Source organism: Rhineura floridana, chromosome 7 (genome assembly GCF_030035675.1).
Source record: "Rhineura floridana isolate rRhiFlo1 chromosome 7, rRhiFlo1.hap2, whole genome shotgun sequence".
Taxonomy (NCBI): domain Eukaryota; kingdom Metazoa; phylum Chordata; class Lepidosauria; order Squamata; family Rhineuridae; genus Rhineura; species Rhineura floridana.
The window spans coordinates 89036177-89058036 of record NC_084486.1 but is presented as its reverse complement, the minus strand read 5'-3'; the positions used below and the strand labels follow the sequence as shown (position 1 = coordinate 89058036).

The 21860-nt window shown below is 40.3% G+C and overlaps 2 protein-coding genes across 3 annotated transcripts in view; one reads left to right on the top strand and one right to left on the bottom strand.

Annotated features, from left to right (window-relative positions):
• Nucleotides 1–3238: 3238 nt before the first annotated feature.
• The window catches only part of PARL (presenilin associated rhomboid like), a 45371-nt gene continuing 26749 nt past the window's right edge, over nt 3239–21860 (bottom strand). Inside the window, exons 3-12 of one of the 2 annotated variants that reach the window (XM_061636362.1) lie at nt 18613–18730; nt 15449–15641; nt 14504–14644; nt 11272–11320; nt 10166–10261; nt 8983–9132; nt 7476–7546; nt 6100–6201; nt 3759–3856; nt 3239–3531 (exon numbers count right to left, since the gene is read on the bottom strand). In XM_061636362.1, coding sequence (XP_061492346.1) covers nt 3435–3531; nt 3759–3856; nt 6100–6201; nt 7476–7546; nt 8983–9132; nt 10166–10261; nt 11272–11320; nt 14504–14644; nt 15449–15641; nt 18613–18730 — 1115 coding nt within the window. In that variant the 3' untranslated portion in view covers nt 3239–3434. Of the gene's footprint in view, nt 3532–3758; nt 3857–6099; nt 6202–7475; nt 7547–8982; nt 9133–10165; nt 10262–11271; nt 11321–14503; nt 14645–15448; nt 15642–18612; nt 18731–19695; nt 19851–21860 lie in introns of those variants that run through there. The other variant, XM_061636363.1, reaches the window with a different exon arrangement.
• The window catches only part of LOC133389183 (claudin-15-like), a 37255-nt gene continuing 37136 nt past the window's right edge, over nt 21742–21860 (top strand). The window contains exon 1 of the mRNA XM_061636365.1: nt 21742–21850. The gene's annotated coding sequence lies outside the window, so the exon portion shown is untranslated. The remainder of the gene's footprint in view (nt 21851–21860) is intronic.

Sequence of the window (21860 nt, the reverse complement as noted above, 5' to 3'; positions counted from 1 at the left end):
AACTACACTTCCCAGGATTCTTTGGGAGAAGCCATGACTACCTTAAGTGAAACAACAGTCTGGTGTGAATGTGGCCAGGGACAGCTTTGGTTTAAATTTGGGTGGGAGGCTTCATGTACCTGCTGTAGAATAAAAAGGTGAGGAAAATGCTGAAAAGCAAATATACTGTTCACAATGTTTTCCTTCAGGAAAGGGGCTTCCTCTCTGTCCATCCACCCACCCACCCACCCACCCAGTCTCCCCCCCTCCCCCCCCATGGTCAGTTTTACCTATCTTAAGCATGATTGCACAGGAATAAATACCACTGAACTCAATAAGCATGCATATGATAAAACCTGCCCTCCCCCTTCCTTTACCCCTCCCCCTCCAATCACCTCCTTTTCCCTCTCCCACCCTCTGCTCCCCCCTCCCCTCCCCCCCATGGTCAGTTTTACCTATCCTAACCATGATTGCATAGGAGTAAATCCCAATTAATTAAATAAGCATGCAAATGATCAGACCTGCTTTTCCCCTCCTTCCCCTTTCCTCTCCTGTCCTCCCCTCCTCACTCCAGCTCTCTCTCCCTTGCCCCCTGGTCAATTTTACCTATCCTAACCAGGATTGCAGGGGAGTAAATCCCACTGAACTCAATAAACATGCACATGATCAAACCTGTCCTTCTCCTCCCCTCTCCTTCTGACTGCTTCCATCCCCCTCCTCCCCTCTGTCCTCCCTCCCCTCCCTCCTCCTCATCCACTGTGGTCAGTTTCACCTATCCCAAGCATGATTGCAGGGGAGTAAATCCCACTGAACTCAATAAGCATGCAAATGATCAATGCATTTTCAGCAAGCTTGCATAGGATTCCATTTCTTACCTCCCAGATTAAAAAGCAGAGAAATTCACTAATAGGCAAAAAACCTTGCGGTTTAAGAACGTACCTATAGCCAACAAATATTTCTATTGAACTTTAAAAAGCAGGGAAATTGGGCAGCTGTAGTGAATGCACCAGGGAAGCAGGAGACCTGACCTCCTCTCTGAGATATTGGACTGCCCTACAAATCTGTCAAAAAGTAAACACAATTTGGGTTGGTCTTTCACAGTCCAATCCACTTCCTGTGTAGCTTGGAATAATTTGCTAACATGTGCCTCTGAGCATATGGTGAGTGGTGGCAACACCTGCAATCAGCCCAAATAATAGAAAGAAGACATGTGCTGTGCTGATCTTGTTTTAGCAGGGAGGAAGCAAATATATTAAGACAGTTGATATAGTTCAGATAGTCACTTTAAATATGTCTGATTTACTTTGCAATTTTAGTGAAGTTTTCCATAGCAAATCATTTTCTTTTGTTTCTATTTCTGTGAACATGTGAAGTACAGCAACACTTTGCACAATTTACACTAAAAAAACCTCCAAAAATAATTGTGGAATAATGGCACTGACTACAGTATTCTGCAGAATAGTCTCCAGTGGATATCAGGGGTGTCTCAATTTGCACAAGATTGCACAAGGGAGGTGAAATATATTCTAGCAAAATTCTAGGTGTGCTCTATGTTTTTAAATGACCATGCCCACCTTGCCTTAAATGAAGTGGTTTAAACATAGCAGGCTGAAAACATGCATCTTGGGCTAAGTTTGTTTTTTCCAATAGATAAAGTCACTGCTTAAGTAGCAACATATTATAATCAGTCTGATTTTACATCAAACTGCAGTTTCAGATTCAACTGTTAATGCACCCAAAATAGAAATAGAACATAACCTCCAACATGAAACACAAAAGGCTGTTTTCACCATCATATGACATTGACCTATAAAAAGGCTTTGAAACTAATAAAAATAAACTTGACACAGGTTTCTAGGATGAATAATGAGGGAAATATATTTTTTTAGATTAGATTCTCTGTAGAAACAATAGTAACACAGGAAAGAAGCAAAGTAAGAACACCAACAAACATACAAAAATGTAATTCTCCATCTTTGGAGATGGCAGTTGTTGCCACCACTCCCCATATGCTCAGAGGCACGTTACCAAATTATTCCAAGCTACAAAGGAAGTGGATTGGACTGTGAAAGACCAACCCAAATTGTGTTTGCTTTTTGTCAGATATGTAGGGCAGTACAATATCTCAGAGAGGAGGTCAGGTCTCCTGCTCCCCTGGTGCATTCACTACAGCTGCCCAATTTCCCTGCTTTTTAAAGTTTGATAGAAATATATGTTGGCTATAGGTACGTTCTTGAACCGCAAGGTTTTTTGCCCATTAGTGAATACATAATCGTTCAGTAACAATATTTTACTAACAATGGCAGAATGCAAAAACGAACATGCAACTAATTCCAGGTGCAAGAAGGCATTAGGCTACTATGCAAGCCCATCATGCCACATGGAAAACCACTTTGAAAAAACAGAGGAGTTTAAAATCACTTTATAAAATGGCATGGGTGTCTGCTATTCAAAGAAGAAAATGTTCCAGCCAATGTTTTAGATAGTAAGCATGTGTGCACATACGGCAAACACCAACTTCCCATGAATCATGTGGCACAACCCCTGAGCATAATTCACTGACAATAATTCACTAACCCAGGAGCATCCAACATAGTGCCCTCCAGATGATGTTGGACTATAACTCCCATCGTCACCTATTGGCCATGTCGGCTGGGGCTCATGGGGGCTGTAGAATTACATCATCTGGATGGCTGTCCCTCCACTAAACTTATTTCTTGCCCTTTAAAAGGTAGGAGCCACCAAGGTGCTGTCTTGAAGTACACAGCCAGAAGCATTGTTTTATCTATCGCTGGAGAGTTTTATAAAAAACAATACAATATTGCTAATGCATTCAAGATTTGGTGATTTTTATATCCTTTCCACCCTTAGAATTCTATTATAACCTTCTCATCCTGACACATCCTGATATATGTGACTATGTCTACCTTGGATCTAAATCACTTCGTTTGTAATTGAGGCTGCTGCTCAACATCTGTCATGCACTCCCATGATCTGTTCTAGATCGGTGTAAGTAAGCGCATGCAGAGCAGACCATATATACCTATTGTATATACCTATTCATATCAAACATAACTGAACAATAAGACAAGGGGACTGACAAAGAAGTTAATGAATGAAAGCTCTGTGGTATCAGGATTATGGCTAGAATAATTGTTGGTGTCTCATCTTCTCACTTGAAAACAAACCATCAGGGAACTGATCCAAAATAACCTGAGGAAAAGATAGAGACTTACTTAATAAAGCAATGAGACAGAAATCTTTATTGTTTCAATTTAGTTATGTATTTTTTAATAAATGCATTTAATTTTGAGTGTGGATTACCACACTTGGAATTAAAGATCCCAGTACTTCTTGTATAGGCAATGTAATAAACAATCCACTTTCCAGTCTTCAAAATAGCACATCATTTCTGTACAAGTTTCTTCTGAAATGCAGCAGTCATGAGCCCCACCTCATTTTCTTGGGTTCCAAGTCCTCACTGTCTGCCAAGCCTTCACTACCGGTTGTCTATTCTTCCATATAAGATTATGCCCATATGTTACATACCACCTTAAAACAACAAACACATAATTTCATTTGAAATTCTTTCACATGATGCATTATAGACATAAAAAGTATTCACAGGATGAATACCATGAAGCCACTTGGCCAAAACGCTTCTCAGCAGAAATGCTGTTAGCGTATTTCACAGGACTATTTTAAATAAATAGAAGAAAAACAAATTCCAACACACTGTATTGTCACTCTCATAATAGTAGCACAGTATAAAAACTTACATTCCAAACAGAGCCCCTCCAAGGTGTGCCGCGTGGTCAAAAAACTTCCAACCCAAAACAAGCCCTGCAGTGTCCAGTGCAATAACGGCTTTTAAAGCCTAGAAATGAAGAAACAAGTACAGCATTGGCAAGACACACACAATAGCAACTCTACCTTTATGTTTCAGCAGATCAAACAATGACAGCACGACTGCTCACTGGGGCAGTGTATTGCCAACATGTCACCCACTGCTGAAAGAATTGCATTGGCTGCCCATTAGCTACCACGTTAAGTTCAAGGTTCTGATTTTGGTGTACAAAACCCTATATAGTTTGGGACCAGGATACCTGAAAGATCGTCTTATCACTTATATACCCAGTCGACCATTACACTCTGCAGGTAGAGCCTCCTGCAGATACCATCTTATCAGGAGGTCTGTTCCGCACAACACAGGAAGCAGACCTTTAGTGTAGTGGCACCTACCCTTTAGAATTTCCTCCCCTTAAGTATTAGACAGGCACCATCTGTTCCCTTTTCGGCGCCTACTGAAGACCACCTCTTTCAACAAAGATTTTAAGTAGAGACCTTATCCTAATCTGCGTCTGTGTTGGAACTGCTTTTTAAGATTTTGTAAAGCTTTTAAAATATATGTTTTTAAAGATGTTTTGTTTTAACATATTTAAAACATCATAAAGCAGACATTAAGAGTGTTTTTAGAGTTTCTGTTTGTCACACTGAACTCCTACTGGGAGGAAGGGTGGGCTATAAATTTAATAAAATAACAACAACAACATGAATCGTGTCTACATTCATAAGTTCTCTTTAGCCACGCCTAGTCAATGAGAGCAAGCATAAAGGTTGTATCAGATGTGACTTAAATTCCCACCTCTACCATGGACATATTGCCTGATCACTGGCAGCAGCAAGAGAGAAGGAGGTGGAACAAGGGTGGCTTACATCTACTGGATCCAAACCTTGCCCCTCAGCTATGCCACTCTGGAGCTGGTATAGCAAAAATGTAAGAGGATCTGCCATTCCACTCACCTCCCCAACCTCCACTTAAGATTGCTCTATCAAATTATATGCAGAGTTGCACAATTCAGAACAGTTACTTTCCCCCAGAATTTGGAATTGTGGGAGAGATTAGGCCTATAAAGGCAGAAACACACAGGAGGGGGGAGCATCCAATAGTTAAGATTAAATAAATTAGCCCCCAAATCCTGACCACTAGCATCACCACTCAGGTTCTGGCTGCATTTTATACAGCCAGAATCCAAAAGAACTGTGTGACTAGTTCCTATCATGGCCCCGTCAGAGGACTCATCAGACGAGGATGACTTGGGAGTAACAGCAGCAGACCCAGAAGCAGCAGACCCAGAAGGAGAAATGGAGGAAACTCCTGAGAACCCAGCTCCTTCTCCCCCTCAGCTGCAGAGCACCCCAGACACAGCTGAAGCCCTTCAGCCAGACGCAGACAGTGAACAGGATACTCCCCCCTCACCTGCAGAACGTAGACAACAGAAGGTCAGGCAGAAGAGGGGCAGGCCTGTCCACTTAAGGCCAAAATGCTGAGGACTCACACCTGCTGACAAACCTGCTCCTTAAAAGTCAAACCTTGGTTTCAGCTTGTTGCTGACTACAATGTCAGGTGTGACCACTGTGTGTCTTCCTATCCCCTGAACCTTGACTTGGACTGATCTCTCGGCAAAGTAGACCCGGACCTTCACTGACGTCTCTTCTGGATTTCTGGCTTGGCACGTAAGCTTCAAACGGCCTCTGCCCTTATCTTGCTTCCTCCTTGCTAGCCTGGCAGATTTATAGCCAAGCTGCCGGCTGAGGACTTACGGCCTGGCAATTACCAAGGAATCTCCAGCGCTGCCTGCACCCCCACCGACACTGCTGTCTCAGTGAAAAGCTGACAGTTCCACATGATCAAGAGATTTTTGGACTTTTATTGTTCAAATTGCCACTGGCACAGGGCCATTGAGAGCATCTAAGTTGTTTCAAAGGCAGTTTATGAGATGGCATGGAAGGTCCACTTAAAAAAAATCCCTTCACCTTTGTCACATGAAGGAGGCTTTTGGACCTAGCCTAAGCTTTTAATAAAACATTTTTACCCATTTTGTCCCTTCAGAATTCTGCATATTCATTAGTTTTGAAACACAGCAAGGATTCAGAAATGAAAGTTAACATTAAACAATTTAAATATATATAGTATAAAAAGAGCACAGGATGTTTTGTACAACAGATCTTTCTCTTGTGCTTAAATAGGACATAAGAATTATAAGCAGCTTTGAAAAGTAAACAGAAACAGAAGTGTGTTTTTGTAGGCGATTTCTTCAGTTATTTAAAGCCACTTACATTTCCAGCTGTAAATGTGAACATTGGAAGAAATATTATGGCTAGCTTGGCTTCTGGCATCTTCGTACATACTGCTGCAAGGATGGTCATTATAGCACCTGACTAGAACCACATTAAATACAAGTTAAAATTTTTGAGAATTGGCTACTTGGCAATCAAAATGCAACACTACAAAAGCAAAATTATTTCCGTTTTGAATAAAAATCAACCTGGAACAAGTTTCTGTCTTAGATCTCTGGAAATTAGAAACACGTATCTTCTTCAGAGATTCAAGAGATGCACGTTACTGTTTACCAAAATTGCCCAAAAGAGTTAGGTTAATAATGGCCATTAACACTCATCAATAAGATAAGGAAACAAGGTTGCAAAAGCCCAGCTACGCCAGCTGCAGAGACCCCAAATGTTAAGATAAACACTAAAGACAAAGGGTGATACCCAACTAAGTCATACTCAAGACTAGACCTATTGAAATCAATGGGCTTAGGTTCATTGATTTCAGTGTCCAACTACAACTTAATTAAATATCATCCAAATTCTACAGCTGTTTAAAAAGCATTACTGGGACCTGTGGCAAACCCCTTCTCTGTAAGAAATCACATAATATTTCTTGCCTAGGAAAAAACCTTTTTTATCTGAAATTCTTCAAGATAGAAAATCTGTGCAGTAATATCAACTCTTCTCATGAAGAAATTTGTTATAACATAGCCAATTAAATTCATGATTTTGACAAGCTCAACTAAGATGACAGCTGATCCCATTCATGTTTTACTCAGTAGTAAGTTTCACAGAATTCATTGGGACAGACTTCTAACTCAAGATGTCTTTGGGGGGAAAAACTACAGCTGTTTGTTATGAATTAAATCCCATTGACAATGAGAGTTAATTCAGAATATACATGCAGAGGATCTGACAGTGAAACTATAATCCTAAGTAAAACTTGTAAGGAATCTAATTGAAATCAGTGGGATTTGCTTCCAAGTAAGTATTTTAATAGATGTTGAGTCATAAACGAAGCTGGACCCAACTTAGAAGCAGTGCTTATATTTGAAGATTAAAACCTAAAAAATGAACATCATAAAAATTTAAACTGGCTGCTTCATTCATTTTGTGTTATAGCTTATCTGATATTCAGAAAACAAATTAAATATTTTTAAAATTATACAAACCATGTAATCAGGGGGAAGGTTCCAGTTAACTACATTATTTTTGCTGGTGTGCAGCTTATAGAAAAACCCCCAGATTTCATTAGATTTCCATGCTACTCTCTAATGTATTCTTTTTCAAGGATACTTTGACTTCTACTTAAAGCAGAAAACACTGTACTCCAAAATAGTTTTTGAAAAACAAAAGTTTTGTTTGTATTCAGTAGGACTCACTGCTCCAAGTGATGGTCCAAATCTTCCAGTGGCCACTTTGCAAACGTAACTTACAAATGTGGAAACAACCCCTAGAAAAATTAAAAAGTTGTTAGAGGATTCAGAAATGGGCATAAGGCATTTAAGTATTCTCATTTTACTGTACTAGTTTCCTTACTTGCTTAACTAAATCCATGGCTTTCACAGAGTATCGGGCAACCCCTATAAAGGAGCATGCAATTTTTAAGGCAGACAGACTCCTCCTGGATGTGTGCGAGAGAAAACTAGGAAGCATGTTTTGCCTCTAAAGTTAGTCTTATATATAGCACTGAGACCAACAGAGCATCATAATCGGGTCACTTCCTTTCAGTTCTTCCCTCTGGGACTTTGAAGTATACTCTGGACTTTCAAACCTCCCCTTTCACTCAGTCTACCTGCAATCTTGGCATAATAGAAAGATCTGCAATTCCAGCATTCCATCTTAATGTGTCTTACTTGGGAAGTCTTGCAAATTTCTGCCCTGTTCAATCACCCTAAACCAAGAAAGTAGTAGTTTACCTTTTATTTTTCAGAAATAAACGGTATTTCTCTTTTAGAGTTATGAAAGAAGACAACATTTTAGCAAGTGCAACTTTTCCTACGGAACTTAGGAAAGCTACTTCTGCCACAAATTCCTTTCCCTAACCAACTAATAAAAGGAGCCCCACCTCCTTTCTGTTTGTTATGTGCCTTCAAGTCACTTTTGACTAATGGTGACCTTATGAATCAGCAACCTCCAATAGCATTTGTCATGAACCACCCTGCTCAGATCTTGTAAGTTCAGGTCTGAGGCTTCCTTTATGGAATCAATCCATCTCTTGTTTGGCCTGCCTCTTTTTCTACTCCTTTCTGTTTTCCCCAGCATTATTGTCTTTTCTAGTGAAGCATGTCTTCTCATTATGTGTCCAAAGTATGATAACCTCAGTTTCCTCATTTTAGCTTCTAGTGATAGTTCTGGTTTAATTTGTCCTAACACCCAATTATTTGTCTTTTTCGCAGCCCATGGTATCCCCAAAGCTCTCCTCCAACACCACAACTGCCAAAAAAGATCTCTAAATTAAAATGGTGATGATGCTACTGGTGTGATCCACCTTAGAAAGTGTGAGGGTGGTTACTGGACATAGCCTAATAATCTGGCTTCCACCAATAGAAATTGCATTAAATATTCTGACAATTCTTCCAAGTTCTGCTCCAAGAAAATTGACAACAAACATAATTTGGAGTCTTTTATTATTTTATGATATGGCATCTTTATTAATATCCTCCTAGAAACCCTCCACAAATGAGCACAGCCACCATAGATGTCAGTATATCCCCTTGAAGTCAATTCCCTATCCAGGCAGATTTAAAGAGAATTGTGTTTATGAACGCAGTTTTTTCCAAAGACTGAAAAACATTCATAATATATGATAAAGCTACTTCAATGGAAGATATAGAAGTCAAAGACAAGTTTTAAATGATAAAACCCCCACAAAGAAAGGCTTATTACCTGCAGAAAGGTACACCGCCATGAACTGCTCACGGCCCAGAAGAGAGACTATAGTGGTTGAGAAGCTCCACAAAACATACATATTGGCTGCCATGTGTAGAAATGAGAAGTGACTAAACGTAGACAGCAACATGGGAAAGCACAAAACTCCTAGGTAAAAAGGAAGAAAACCGCTGTTAAGGCTATTTTAGCATTTCATTTCTCCAATCACACTGAGTTTACACACTGAACTATTAAAGCAGAAACTGAGCAAGAGAAAAGCTGAATAGCCACAGTTAAATTTTCAAAACCATTAAAAGCCTTATGTTTTTGCACAGATTTTTTACTTCTCAGAAGAGCCCGCCTCTCTTTAACAAAAGAGTCTCTTAAGATTTTTGCCTGCAGCATACCTTTTTAGTCACACTTGTACAGTTGTTTTCCCAGCGCTCCAGATTTGGCACTTTAATATGAAGTCCAAATGCAGAGTATAAATTCTTGTAAAGTTTAGTGCTTTAATTGAGAAGGATAAAATTGCACAGTAACTAAAACTAACACATCAGGAGACATCAGCTGATTGCCAGGTGACTGTGGTTTCCAAAAAAAATACCCTTAGGGGGACAAACTGAAATTCCTAGTCAGCCAAGAGTGGCCTGTGAGCCAAAGGTTTATACAGGCAATAAATTACCAAAGTTTTATCTAACTGGTTTTTATTATAAAAATATTTGTATACTGCAATTTCATTAAAAAAACAAAACAGTGTACAATTACAATAACAAATTATCCCAGTTTTCCCCAACCAGTATCTATTGTCACAGATCTGCTTATAGTGAACTACTCTAAAATGTTTGAAAACTCTGATAATTTCCTTCTCTAAAACGGGTGTATTTGGCATATTTTTCAGGACTTCCAGCATATTTGGGCATACTTGATTGTCTTACTACATTGTCTAGTTTAGAATGGGTATCTAGAGGGTATCGCAAAGCAAGAAGACACTTTTGTAAAATATTTACATTCACTAACACATACTACTATGCAGGAAAATTGTTTAATTAATTTGTCCATTCCAAACTATTTGTATTGTGGAAGCCAATTTGCTTGGTATTTCCTTGAATCATATAGCCAAACCACAGACCCAAATTAGAAAACCTAATAAAAAACAATATTGTGTACAATTTTGCATGTACTATAATTACAGCATACTTACGAGAAGCTGGATTAGATGTGAAATATCTGACCATTATCCGATGCAAAGAGGGTACCCGCCATAAACAGAATACAAAGACATTTGCAGCAATAATGCCTGTGAATTTAACAAAAAAAGTTTAGTGACAAAAAGTGAAAGCACTCTAATTTGCAAGGTAAACAAACAAGGTCTTATAAACCCAAGCACCACAAAAGCTGTTTTTCATTTGAATTTTGACCCCTCCTCAGAAAGGTACGTTTGGCACCAACATTACAATCCTTTCCAGCATCAGGATAAACATATTTGTTTCATCAGGCATTTCAAATTGTTGTTTATTCTGCTTTATAGGTTTTCAAGTTTTGATGGCTGCCTCTTGTTTTACTGATTTGTTATTCATGTTAATACTTTACTGTTCAATTATATTTGTATCGGTACAAACAGTTTTATTCATGCCCACTACACACTGCTCTGGAGCCTGAATGGATGAAGGGAAGTCCAGATATATTTTAAATAAAATAATCACTGAATTTAAGAAGAAACTTTTTAGAAATAGAGCAAAACTAAAGTGAGGCTTTCACATCCATTACACTCGACAAAATACAGAAATGTTAAGGTTGTATCCAACCAAGTCATACTCCAGAGAAGACACACTCAGTACCACAACCAACTCCCATTTAGGAAATATAAACTTTTGTGACCCTAACCACAGAAAAGTCCCATAGGATGTAATTGAAAGAGTCTTCAACCATCTGTCTAGAACATGGGTGAGAAACTTGTGACCCTCCAGATTTAAGTCCCATCATCACTGGCCACGCTGGCTGGGACTGATGGGAATTGGAGTCTGACAACATTTGGGGAATCACAGGTTTCCCATCCCTGTTCTAGAAGGAATACTCTGAGCATAATTTTGCTCTACATCCCATTAAGCTAGGGGGCAATATAAAATTTACATAATGTTAGGACGAAATACAGAATGTAGTGCACCAAGCTAACTACATCGGGTGAACAAGACTGCCTTAGCTTTAACAACTTGTAAGCATGTTATGAAAGCCATTCAGCGACATACTGTGCCTGTTTGCCATACTTCTCTTCCTGAGAATGTCTAATACTTGTAAGCTAACACAAACCTGACACAGTACGTTGCCCGCTGCTCAGACTATTCCACCACAGGTTAATCTGAAAGATAATGAGCAAAGTTTTAAACTGGCCACCCAATATACGCAGTATCTCAAGACAGCAGAAATGAAACTCATTCATATGCAACTTATTTTTTTCAGAATACAAAAGTGTTTAAGGAAGCAAACTAAAACAAAAAAGGAATGTTCTTTCCCCAAAAAAATTCTATAGAACTATCATTATACACAAGTAACAAACATCTATTTTCCAAAGATTATCACAGTACTCCTCCCTAGTTAGTGTAAGTGAGGGGTGGGAAGCATTTCTATGCCATGGGCAATATTCTCTTGCGGGCAAACTTCTGGAAACCGCATGCCAGTGGTGGGCAGGGCCAGAAGCAAAAGTGGATGGAGAGGCAACTCCTACATTCGGCTACATTCCAGCCATGCAAAAGCCAGAGGTTTCTATACCCCATCCCACATACATACCTCTCCATCTAGATAAGCAAGAGTTCAGGACAAATTTCAGCCACACATAACAACTCAGGGTTGGAGCCAATGTAGCACAGGCAGAACAATCCAAATGATGGGAAGCCGGCGGAGGGGGGAGCAATGGTGGAGGAACCAGCAGAAAGCTCAGCAGCATCCACTTGCCACTCCCCTACAGGGGAGTTAGCGGTCCCCATATGCCGCCATTGTAATTTTTACTGCGCCAGCCCATTAGCCGGCAGAATTATATGGAGATTGGGACCTGGGGGAGTGCTCCAAGGGGGTCTTGGAAGTCGCCTAAGTCTGCAGAACGCCCCATTTTCAGGGCTTCCAGCGGCTCTCCATCTGCCAGGCTAGCTGTCCCCAGCGGAGCTTCTGCTAGCAGAGTCAGAAGCCTGCCAGTTCAGCTGGGGGGGCTGCTGCATCCAAGTACCCCCAGCCCGGCATAAATATGAGTTGGATTGCGCCCTACGTGCCTCTTCCATCATTGCAAGGATTGAAGCTTGTGCAAAGGAATTTTCCTCCCTTCTCTTTGTCCATGCCCTCCCCAAATCCGCTCCAGGAAGTTTGGGGGAACCCCAGAATAGATTTAGGGGGCAGGCAGGATGAGGGGGCAAGTGCGCTAATGGAATGAGTTACCTTGATATAGCCCTTTAGGGGGGCACAGAGAAGGTGAAGGGATGTGGCCTGGGGAACATCCCTAGGGACAGACAGAGAGGCTTGGAGGACTGCATTTGTCCCACAAGCCAGAGGTTTCTCATCCCGGATGAAACCAACAAATAAATCTACATAAGTTCCTTCCAGTTGATAACCTGGTCACTTAAATTCCATTCTTGCCTGAAGTTATCACAAGGCATAGAACCCACCCTCTTACACTGATACATGCACCAGTACAATATTTTGTCAACTTCTATGTTGCAACCTGTATGCTTTTGTTGCACCACTCAGCTATGCAATACTATCTTATGGAGGCGGGAAAATCAGGACTGCAAATCCTGATTTGGTTTTGTATTTACAAACATCTCTTGACAAAATTTAAAGCACAACATCTTGCTTATTCACATATTTCTAAAAGCCTTGCCTCTTGCCTTCTGTGTGAACTTGCAAGATGTTGACTGAATCACACTTGGAGGAACAGGTGGTATTGAACATTTTCCTTATTAAAAGTGCAAGATTCCTGTTGCCTAACAGACTCTTTCAGAGATACTTTTGCCAAAGTCCTTTTTTTTGTTTTAAACTATAGAGTAAAATCTTGTTTGTCAATTCTTTGTTTTCTCTCATCTTGTTTAAGAGCAATGGAGGCTAACCATCTGCCTCTTAGGCTCTTTGATACTGCTTTGGAAACGACGTTTTATCTTTCAAAAATCATGTAACGAAGGCAAGTATCGAATCTATATCCATGGAGCTGAAAAATGGAAAATGGACGGCCTTCAAGTCCATCCTGACTTATGGTGACCCTATGAATAGGGTTTTAATGGTAAGTGGTATTCAGAGGGAGTTTACCATTGCCTTCCTCTGAGGCTGAGAGACAGTGACTGGCCCAAGGTCACCCAGTGAGCTTCATGGCTGTGTGGGGATTCAAACCCTGGTCTCCCAGGTCGTAGTCCAACACCCTAACCACTACACCACACTGGATCTCATGGAGCTGAAAGGTATTACAAAATATTTTTTCATGACCAATTCCTAAGTGATGTGCTTTCCTAATAAAATGAACATATTTTTATATCAGTTCACCTCTGGATTGAATTTTCTGTGCCTTCCTATGTAAAACGTTCTGATTTACTACTGGTATGTTTTGAATTTATGGAAGAATACTAACTATATTCTGAGGAAACACTAAACCACTTCCAAATACAGAAAGGGAAAAAAGTGTTAATTATTGGTCATGTCCATTTAGAATGATGACAAGCAATTACTCTCCTTGGGGAGATTCTTGAATTTTAACAGGAGCATCTGAAGGTGCAAAGCTGGGAGATGTATAAAAAACCCTGCTTGGCATCTGGCCCCTTACAACTGTAATAGTATTAAAGATCCCATCATCAGTACTACTGCAACAGGCAGTAATGTTCATGAAGAATGCAAACACCAATAGAGGATTGAAGTTTCTAATCAACAAAATATCAGCAAGTAAAGGCCCGGGTGTGATGCTGTTTAAAAAAAAGGTTGCTTGATTGTTAATCTAACAACAAAATGGACACATTTTACAGAATGCCAGCCAAATGAAAATCTCCAATGCTTATGCTGAGGATGGCAGGAATATCCAAGAAAAATATTTCCATTATTTGTAATTGTAAACAAAGAACAGAATCCCAATATGTATACAAAATGCACTAGAAACTAACGTTTATATTCTTTCATAATAAAGAGAAGGGATTGCACTTAATGTCACTTCTACTATTCCAATAAGGAAAGAACTGCCATTCTTCTTTAACACAAACATGTTATCTCACACATGTTGGCCAAGTCCTACAACTTTAACATGCATCTTCTCTTATTCCTGAACACATTACATATACAAATTTCCCACATGATTTTCCTTGGGATTTGTCAAGGAAATTAATATCCAGGAGTCTTTGCAATGTAAGACACAACTGGAAAATTTCAATGAACATCTGCAACAGTGTTGTATTTCCAATAGCTTGCATAGTAAAATAATATTGTAAATAGTTAGTGCACAGCATCTGTATTTTAATACACTGTTACAGGAAAGAAGAAAATATAATTTTGTTACTGTCTAAGAATACGTTCCTTGTACCTGCCTTCTGAAGTCCATCCCTTTTTGTGGTCGCATCTTATCCATCCAGTCCGCTCGAGCATCTTCAAAATAGTTCTGAACCTTGCCTTTGAGGTGCTCATACTGCCAAATAGCAGCTGATCCAAAAGCACAGCCTGAAAACTAATATATTTAATTAAGGTTTCAGGAAAAATATAGTTCAGACCATTCAATACTATAAGCAGTCAAATTAAGACTGTGCAACTGATTATACAGTAACCTCAATAGTCATGAACTAAAAGGTGGTTTATGATACTAAGAATATTTGTTCTCCATTCACTGAATTGCTTTTGTAGTCTTTAGATTGGAAATGTAACCTCTGTTAAATGCCTCTATAACCCTGTTTAGACATTATGCCAAAACAGGAACTATTAAAATTTAATAGGCGGCATGGGGCACACATACTGGCCAAACACATCCCTGGCCAACTTGCTAGCCCTAACCCTGTTTCTGAGCTGTTGAGTATCTACCTGTGTTTGCTTAAATGGGAATAGGACCCTTGCACAATCAGAAACCCTGATAAAAGTAGGATTCTTGACTATGCAGATGGTTTTACTATTATTTAAATAAACATGGGTAGAAGTCCCATTCAGACCTTCCCTGTTCAGAACAGGAAGATCAGGAACTATACCGATGGGAATGTTGAGGGCAGAGTAAGCTTGCACAGTCCCATTCCTCTAATTCATGTTATCTTTTCCCCCTGTTTAGGCATTATATGGAAAAAAGTTATGTTAATTTCTCTGTCCCACAGTTTAAAGAATTTTAACATGCACACCTTCATCTGTCATAGTACTGCAAGAGGTCTGCCTGCCAAAATTCTATCTCTGTGCAGTCTCTGGAAATTCTGCAGCTTACCCCCTCAAATTAATTTTTGTTAGTTACATAAGAGCTTCTGCAAACTATCTACAATACTGAACAAATTATTACCCCAACTGTAAAGATGAATGGCTTCACAAGCTTTTTCACTGAACGGGAAGATTCATGAAAGACATGGTCCTGAACTGGAGGGGACAAACCACTTTTCTGTGGCTTAGTACCAGTTTCCACATTTGGTATTTGGTGATCGCTCTTCTGTACTGGCCTTCTGAATCCATTTCTTTGTTGTGTATACAGGTTAGATCTAAAAGAAATACATAAGGAACACGAAACTGATTCATTCTAAATGTTTCCAAGACATGAAGAAATATCAGTTTCTTATTCAGATATGAAAAAGTAAAAATACATTATAAGAACATAAGAAGAGCCTGCTGGATCAGGCCAGTGGCCTATCTAGTCCAGCATCCTGTTCTCACAGTGGCCAACCAGGTCCCTGGGGGAAGCCCGCAAGCAGGACCCGAGTGCAAGAACACTCTCCCCTCCTGAGGCTTCCGGCAACTGGTTTTCAGAAGCATGCTGCCTCTGACTAGGGTGGCAGAGCACAGCCATCATGGCTAGTAGCCATTGATAGCCCTGTCCTCCATGAATTTGTCTAATCTTCTTTCAAAGCCGTCCAAGCTGGTGGCCATTACTGCATCTTGTGGGAGCAAATTCCATAGTTTAACTATGCGCTGAGTAAAGAAGTACTTCCTTTTGTCTGTCCTGAATCTTCCAACATTCAGCTTCTTTGAATGTCCACGAGTTCTAGTATTATGAGAGAGGGAGAAGAACTTTTCTCTATTATCATCTGTTCCAAAGTGCTAGAAAAATTGCAAAGAAATCCTACCTAGACTATGCCTTTTAAAGCTTGTATTTCTGAAGACTATATAGTCTTAGGCTTGGTTCAGACTCCTACCTATCTCAGAAGATATCCTTCCCAAATACCAAAATGGTTTCCGCCCTTCCAGGGGGACAGTGGACATGATCTTCACTGCACAACAGCTTCAAGAAAAATGCCGGGAGCAAAACCGACCTTTATATATGGCGTTTATTGATCTGACTAAGGTCTTTGATACTGTAAATCGAACTTTAGCATTTCGGAAGAAGCAAAGACCACCAGTGTTGAAACAATGATCCCTCAACATCAACTTTGCTGGACCGGCCATGTTGTTCGAATGCCTGATTACAGTCTTCCAAAGCAGCTACTTTACTCCCAACTTAAGGATGGAAAACGGAATATCAGTGGACAGCAAAAGAGGTTTAAAGATGTTCTTAAAGCAAATCTAAAAAAATGTAACATGAGCATCGAGAACTGGGAAGTTTTGGCCCATGAGCGTTCCAAATGGAGGTCAGATATTATTAAAGGTGCTATGGACTTTGAAGAAGCACAAGTACAGGGCAAAAGGGACAAACGAGATAAGAGGAAGGCATGTCAAGCAAATCCTCATCGCAACTGTCTACCATCTAGAAACCTATGTCCTCGCTGTGGGAAGCTGTGTGGATCTAGGATTGGCCTCCACAGTCACTAAAGGAGCCACCGTTAAAGACCTTATCTTGGAGGACCATCTTATCTGGTCACAAGCGATCGCCAATGAATGAATCAGACCTAACACCAAACTGCAGTTTGTGCTAACAGTAATTTAGACCCCAAACCATGGTTTGTGTTTCATATATACAGGCAAAGTATGGTTTCTGTGGTTTTCTCATCTCGCCTTCCCTAATAATCCCTAGAAGTTCTCTCAAACAGCAGGTAGTGAGAAAAACGTAACATCCTAAACCAAGATTTGTCATTTCAGCTGCAACACCAATCCACACTTGCCAAGTAGCTTCAATCTGTAGCTTTAGATCCTGGTTTGGCAGCCACTTATGAACCATGATCTGTCAGATGGTGTTGATTTAGACATCACAACAATATATTATTTTGTTTATGGTTTTTACTTTGTATTTATTGCTGTTTTATTGAACTTACAGTATTGCTGTTAGCCATCTTGAGCATCATTTGGTAAAGAGGTGGGATGTAAGTTTAACAAATAAGTAATTGGCATTGCAATCCATTAATAATCAAGATGCTACCAAGAAAATGCATCTCCTACTTTTGTTTTGTATTAGAATACTCTGTGATGTGATCTGTCCATTATGCCTATAACACCCAGCTCTCTTTCTCCAATCTTTCTGAATCAGGAGATGCTGTGAAAGTGCTGGATGAGGCACTTGCATAGCCTGGAGATTTTATTATATTTATTAATTAAATTTATACCCCACCCTTCCTCCCAGTAGGAGCCCAGAGCAGCAAACAAAAACACTAAAAACACTCCAAAACATCATAAAAACAGACATTAAAATATATTAAAACAAAACATATTTAAAAACATCTTTTTAAAAAAGCTTTAAAAACATCTTGAAAAGTAATTCCAGCACAGATGCAGACTGGGATAAGGCCTCTACTTAAAAGACTTGTTGAAGGAGGAAGGTCTTCCATAGACGCTGAAAAGATAACAGATGGCACCTATCTCATATTTAAGGGGAGGGAATTCCCAAGGGTGGATGGCACTACAGAAAAGGTCCGCTTCCTATGCTGTGTGGAACGGACCTACACCAAAACCAGAACCTTGAACTTAGCCTGGTAGTTAATGGGCAGCCAGTGCAATTCTTTCATCAGCAGGGTAACATGTTGGCAATACCTTGCCCCAGTGAGCAGTCATGCTGCCAGATAAAGAACAACAAACTGTGATGAAATCCCATCTAAAAGAAGATGCTGTTGGTAGGTGGCTCCTGTATCTGGGGTCTGGAAAGACTGGATGTTCTAGATGGAGTTACACTCTCCCTCAGAGGGAGTATGTAACTTGAAGGTGCACCAGAATTCAACAGTGTTGCTTGAGGATCAGGTGGCCTCAGTGGCATGGAGGACCTATTTCCAGCTCCACCTGATTCACCAGCTATAGCCATTCCTGGACAAGGGCACCCTCAGGTATCCATGCTCTGGAAACCTCCCAATTAGACTATGTAAGGTTATCCTTGAAGAAGCCTCAGCTGATGCAAAAAGCCTCTGCCAGCCTCTTAAGTGGGGCAGCAAAATGGGAAAATATAACACTGATTCTCAAACAGTTGCACTGGCTGCCTGTTTACTACTGGGCCTAATTCAAGGTGTTGGCACAGACATATAAAGCCGTAAATGGCTTGAGACCCAAATGCACAAAGGAGCACTTCTCACAATATCTGCCCACCCAAACTTATACCTGTTGATGAGCATAGCGCATTGTACGGTAATGTCATCTCTGTTCTGGTATGCTGCAGGTGGAATGCTCTCTGGGGCAAGGTGCATCCCCATTGTTGGCAGTCTTGACATATCTTTTCCTGTGGGTTTTGGTAATTAAGTATTAGCTGGAACCCAATAGTTGATATTGTATTGTTGCTGTGCTGAACTGATTGTAATTTGTTTTATATAATGTTTTATGGTTTTAATTATGAGACTGGTAAAATCATAAGTGAGACTTGTAATATCATAAGTGAGACTTTTAAAATCGTAAGTGAGACTTGTACAGGGATTTAATTCTGCCACTTCTGTGCAATTTAAAGTTTAAATGATTTAAGATGGGCTACAAGAATGACTGGACCCTGGCAGAAAAACCCAGGATAAGCTTTCAGATATTCAGACACTTTTTCAGTTAGTCACTCACTTGGGACAAATAACAATTCTTTCTGGGTGGCTATCTTGCAAGACTGCTAAAGTTCCCCAGGACAGTGGCACACATGGGCAGTTTTTTTATGAGTACATTCAAAACTTGTATTACAATTTCCCTCTAGCTAGAAGGCTAGTTCATACATACAAAGGTCAGGAACCAAAGATATAAGGAGTAACAATGGGTCAGTGGGCAAGCCTAGAAAAACACATAACTGCTAACACAAAACGTTCCTTCCATCTCACTATCAGACATCCCCAGAGCTCTGCTCACACAATTCCCCTCTGTTACGGATCTTACACTCCTCACTTCAGCTGGGAAGAGGGAGGAATTTTTTGCCCCTTCCTTCCCATCGTTCTTCCCTTACTTGCAGCCGCTCCTTTACTACTAGCTTGCTCTCTTCTTTTCCCTCGATCGGGATGGGTGGAAGAGAAGTATTGAATCTGGATCATACACATCCTTCTTGGTGGATTTTTAAAAAATGCCCAGGAAAGCCCAGCGCCAAACTTGACAACCCTACCACCTCAATCCATTTTCCAGGCACACCCCACTAACGCTCTTCTCAGTATCTTCACGATACAACGTCTCCCACCCCAAACGCCTTCCTCAGAACTATTATTCTACGTTACATTTTCCTACCTTTGTGTCCGGATTCTACTACCCCATAACTCTGGTCTAACCCAAACACGGGCACAGCAATTCCACGCCATTTTCTTTACCCTCCAAAAGCAGTGCTTCCGGATCGGCAGACACTTCCGTCCACCATCTTGAAAGCGGCAGGGCCGTCGCAGTCGAAATACGTCATAGCAAATACCCGAAATAAAATAAACGGAATGTTGCGTTACCCTGTGCGTCTAGAAAAGGACTGTGCGGACCAAAGGAGTAACCGATTTAACCAGTTCTTTTTCCGGCGAAAAGCTTGCGCCGCCATACTGAACGGGCTTAAAAGCATATGGAGCTTAGATTCCCCCACTGGTATCTGTCTCTCTCCCCTGATCTCCGTCGCTATTTTGACCAATTGTGTTCGCAGGACTACATCTCCATTTTATCAAAGTAGCTCCGGCCGGCGTGCTCGCACTTCCAAAGTTGTACTAAGCACTGAGGCTGTGCCTTGCAAGAGTGTCTTTCCTTCTTCGGGGCAGTAGCTACCCTAGAAGCCTTCGCTTTCACATATATTATCTCACAGAGAAATGAAATAATAGGCACGAATCGCATGAGCGAGAGAAATAATGCTAGGAGAAGGTTCGACCTGTTAGATTTCTGCCACTTGTATAACTTAAAAGTTGAGCCTTATTAGAAAAAGGAGGGCTACAAGCTGCTCTTTAGCACATAATTAAGCAGTGCATTAGAAGCTATAGTGACCTTTTCTTGTTATGTGCCTTCAAGTGGATTTCGACTTATGGCGACCCTATGAATCAGTGCCCTCCAATAGCATCTGTTATAAAACACCCCGTTCAGATCTTGTAAGTTCAGGTCTGTGGCTTCCTTTATGGAATCAATCCATCGCTTGTTTGGCCTTCCTCTTTTTCTACTCTCTTCTGTTTTCCCCAGCATTATTGTCTTTTCTAGTGAATCATGTCTTCTCACTATGTGTCCAAAGTATGATAACCTCAGTTTCATCATTTTAGCTTCTAGTAATAGTTCTGGTTTGATTTGTTTTAATATCCAATTATTTGTCTTTTTCACGGTTCATGATATGTGCAAAGCTCTCCAACACCATATTTCAAATGAGTGGATTTTTCTCTTTCCTGCTTTTTTCACTGTCCAACTTTCACATTCATACATAGAGATCGGGAATATCATGGTCTGAACCAGACTTTAGCGTTCAGTGATACATCTTTGCATTTTCTAGTTCTCTCATAGCTGTCCTCCCCAGTCCTAGCCTTCTTGACTATTAAACATATGTGAGCCCAGCTGGGGGGAAATGGCCAGAAAGGGCATTTGCAACATACCACAATCACTGGGCAAAGAAAGGTTGAAGCATGCCTACCTCCAGCCCATCAGTCCTTTTGTGTTAAGTGTGCCGTCCACATTCCCCATAATCTGAGCAAACAAGGTGGGAAATAGAACAATATGCTTGCTCAGATCATTTTTAATTTAGCCGCCTTCAGTTTCAGTTCCCACTTGCAGTATGGTTTACTATGCTACAAAGTGTTTGGGGCCCTGTACAAAGTTGTATGTAATTACTATGGTTTGTTGTTGCTATGTGGAGAGTGGTTTGGTTTTGTTGCATCCTTAAATGAAGAGTTGAGGATTCTACTATAGGCCATGTGGATGCTTTTGTTTTCTTTTGTATCTCACAGCATCATTTTCCTGAGATAACAGCATGAAAGTGGTTTGGAAGGTATTAGAACAGGGATAGCCAACACTCTCCAAATGTAGACTACAGCTGCCATCAGTCCCAACCAGCATGTCCAATGGTCAGAGATTATGGAAGTTGTAGCCCATAACATCTGGAAGACATAACACTGCTACCCCTATAGTAGAGGGTTCTCTGCCTTTAAATGCAAATAATATTGGGATTTAATTGAGGCTGATACCAGAGAATACTCGTAAGTGATTTTACTTTGGTTCTAACAGCAGGATACATTTTGAATAACATGGTTCATTTGATCAGCCTTACTCTTGCACAATAATGTCAATGAACTATCTGGAAACCTTGATTTTTAGAACAAGGGGGAAATGTTCTAAAGCATTACGAAACATTCAGTTTGTCAAAGCTGGTCCTCGCAATCTACTCACACATCTCTGGAAAAACTATAAGGGAGAGAATCCAGAAAGCAGATATAAAAAAGTAAGTATAT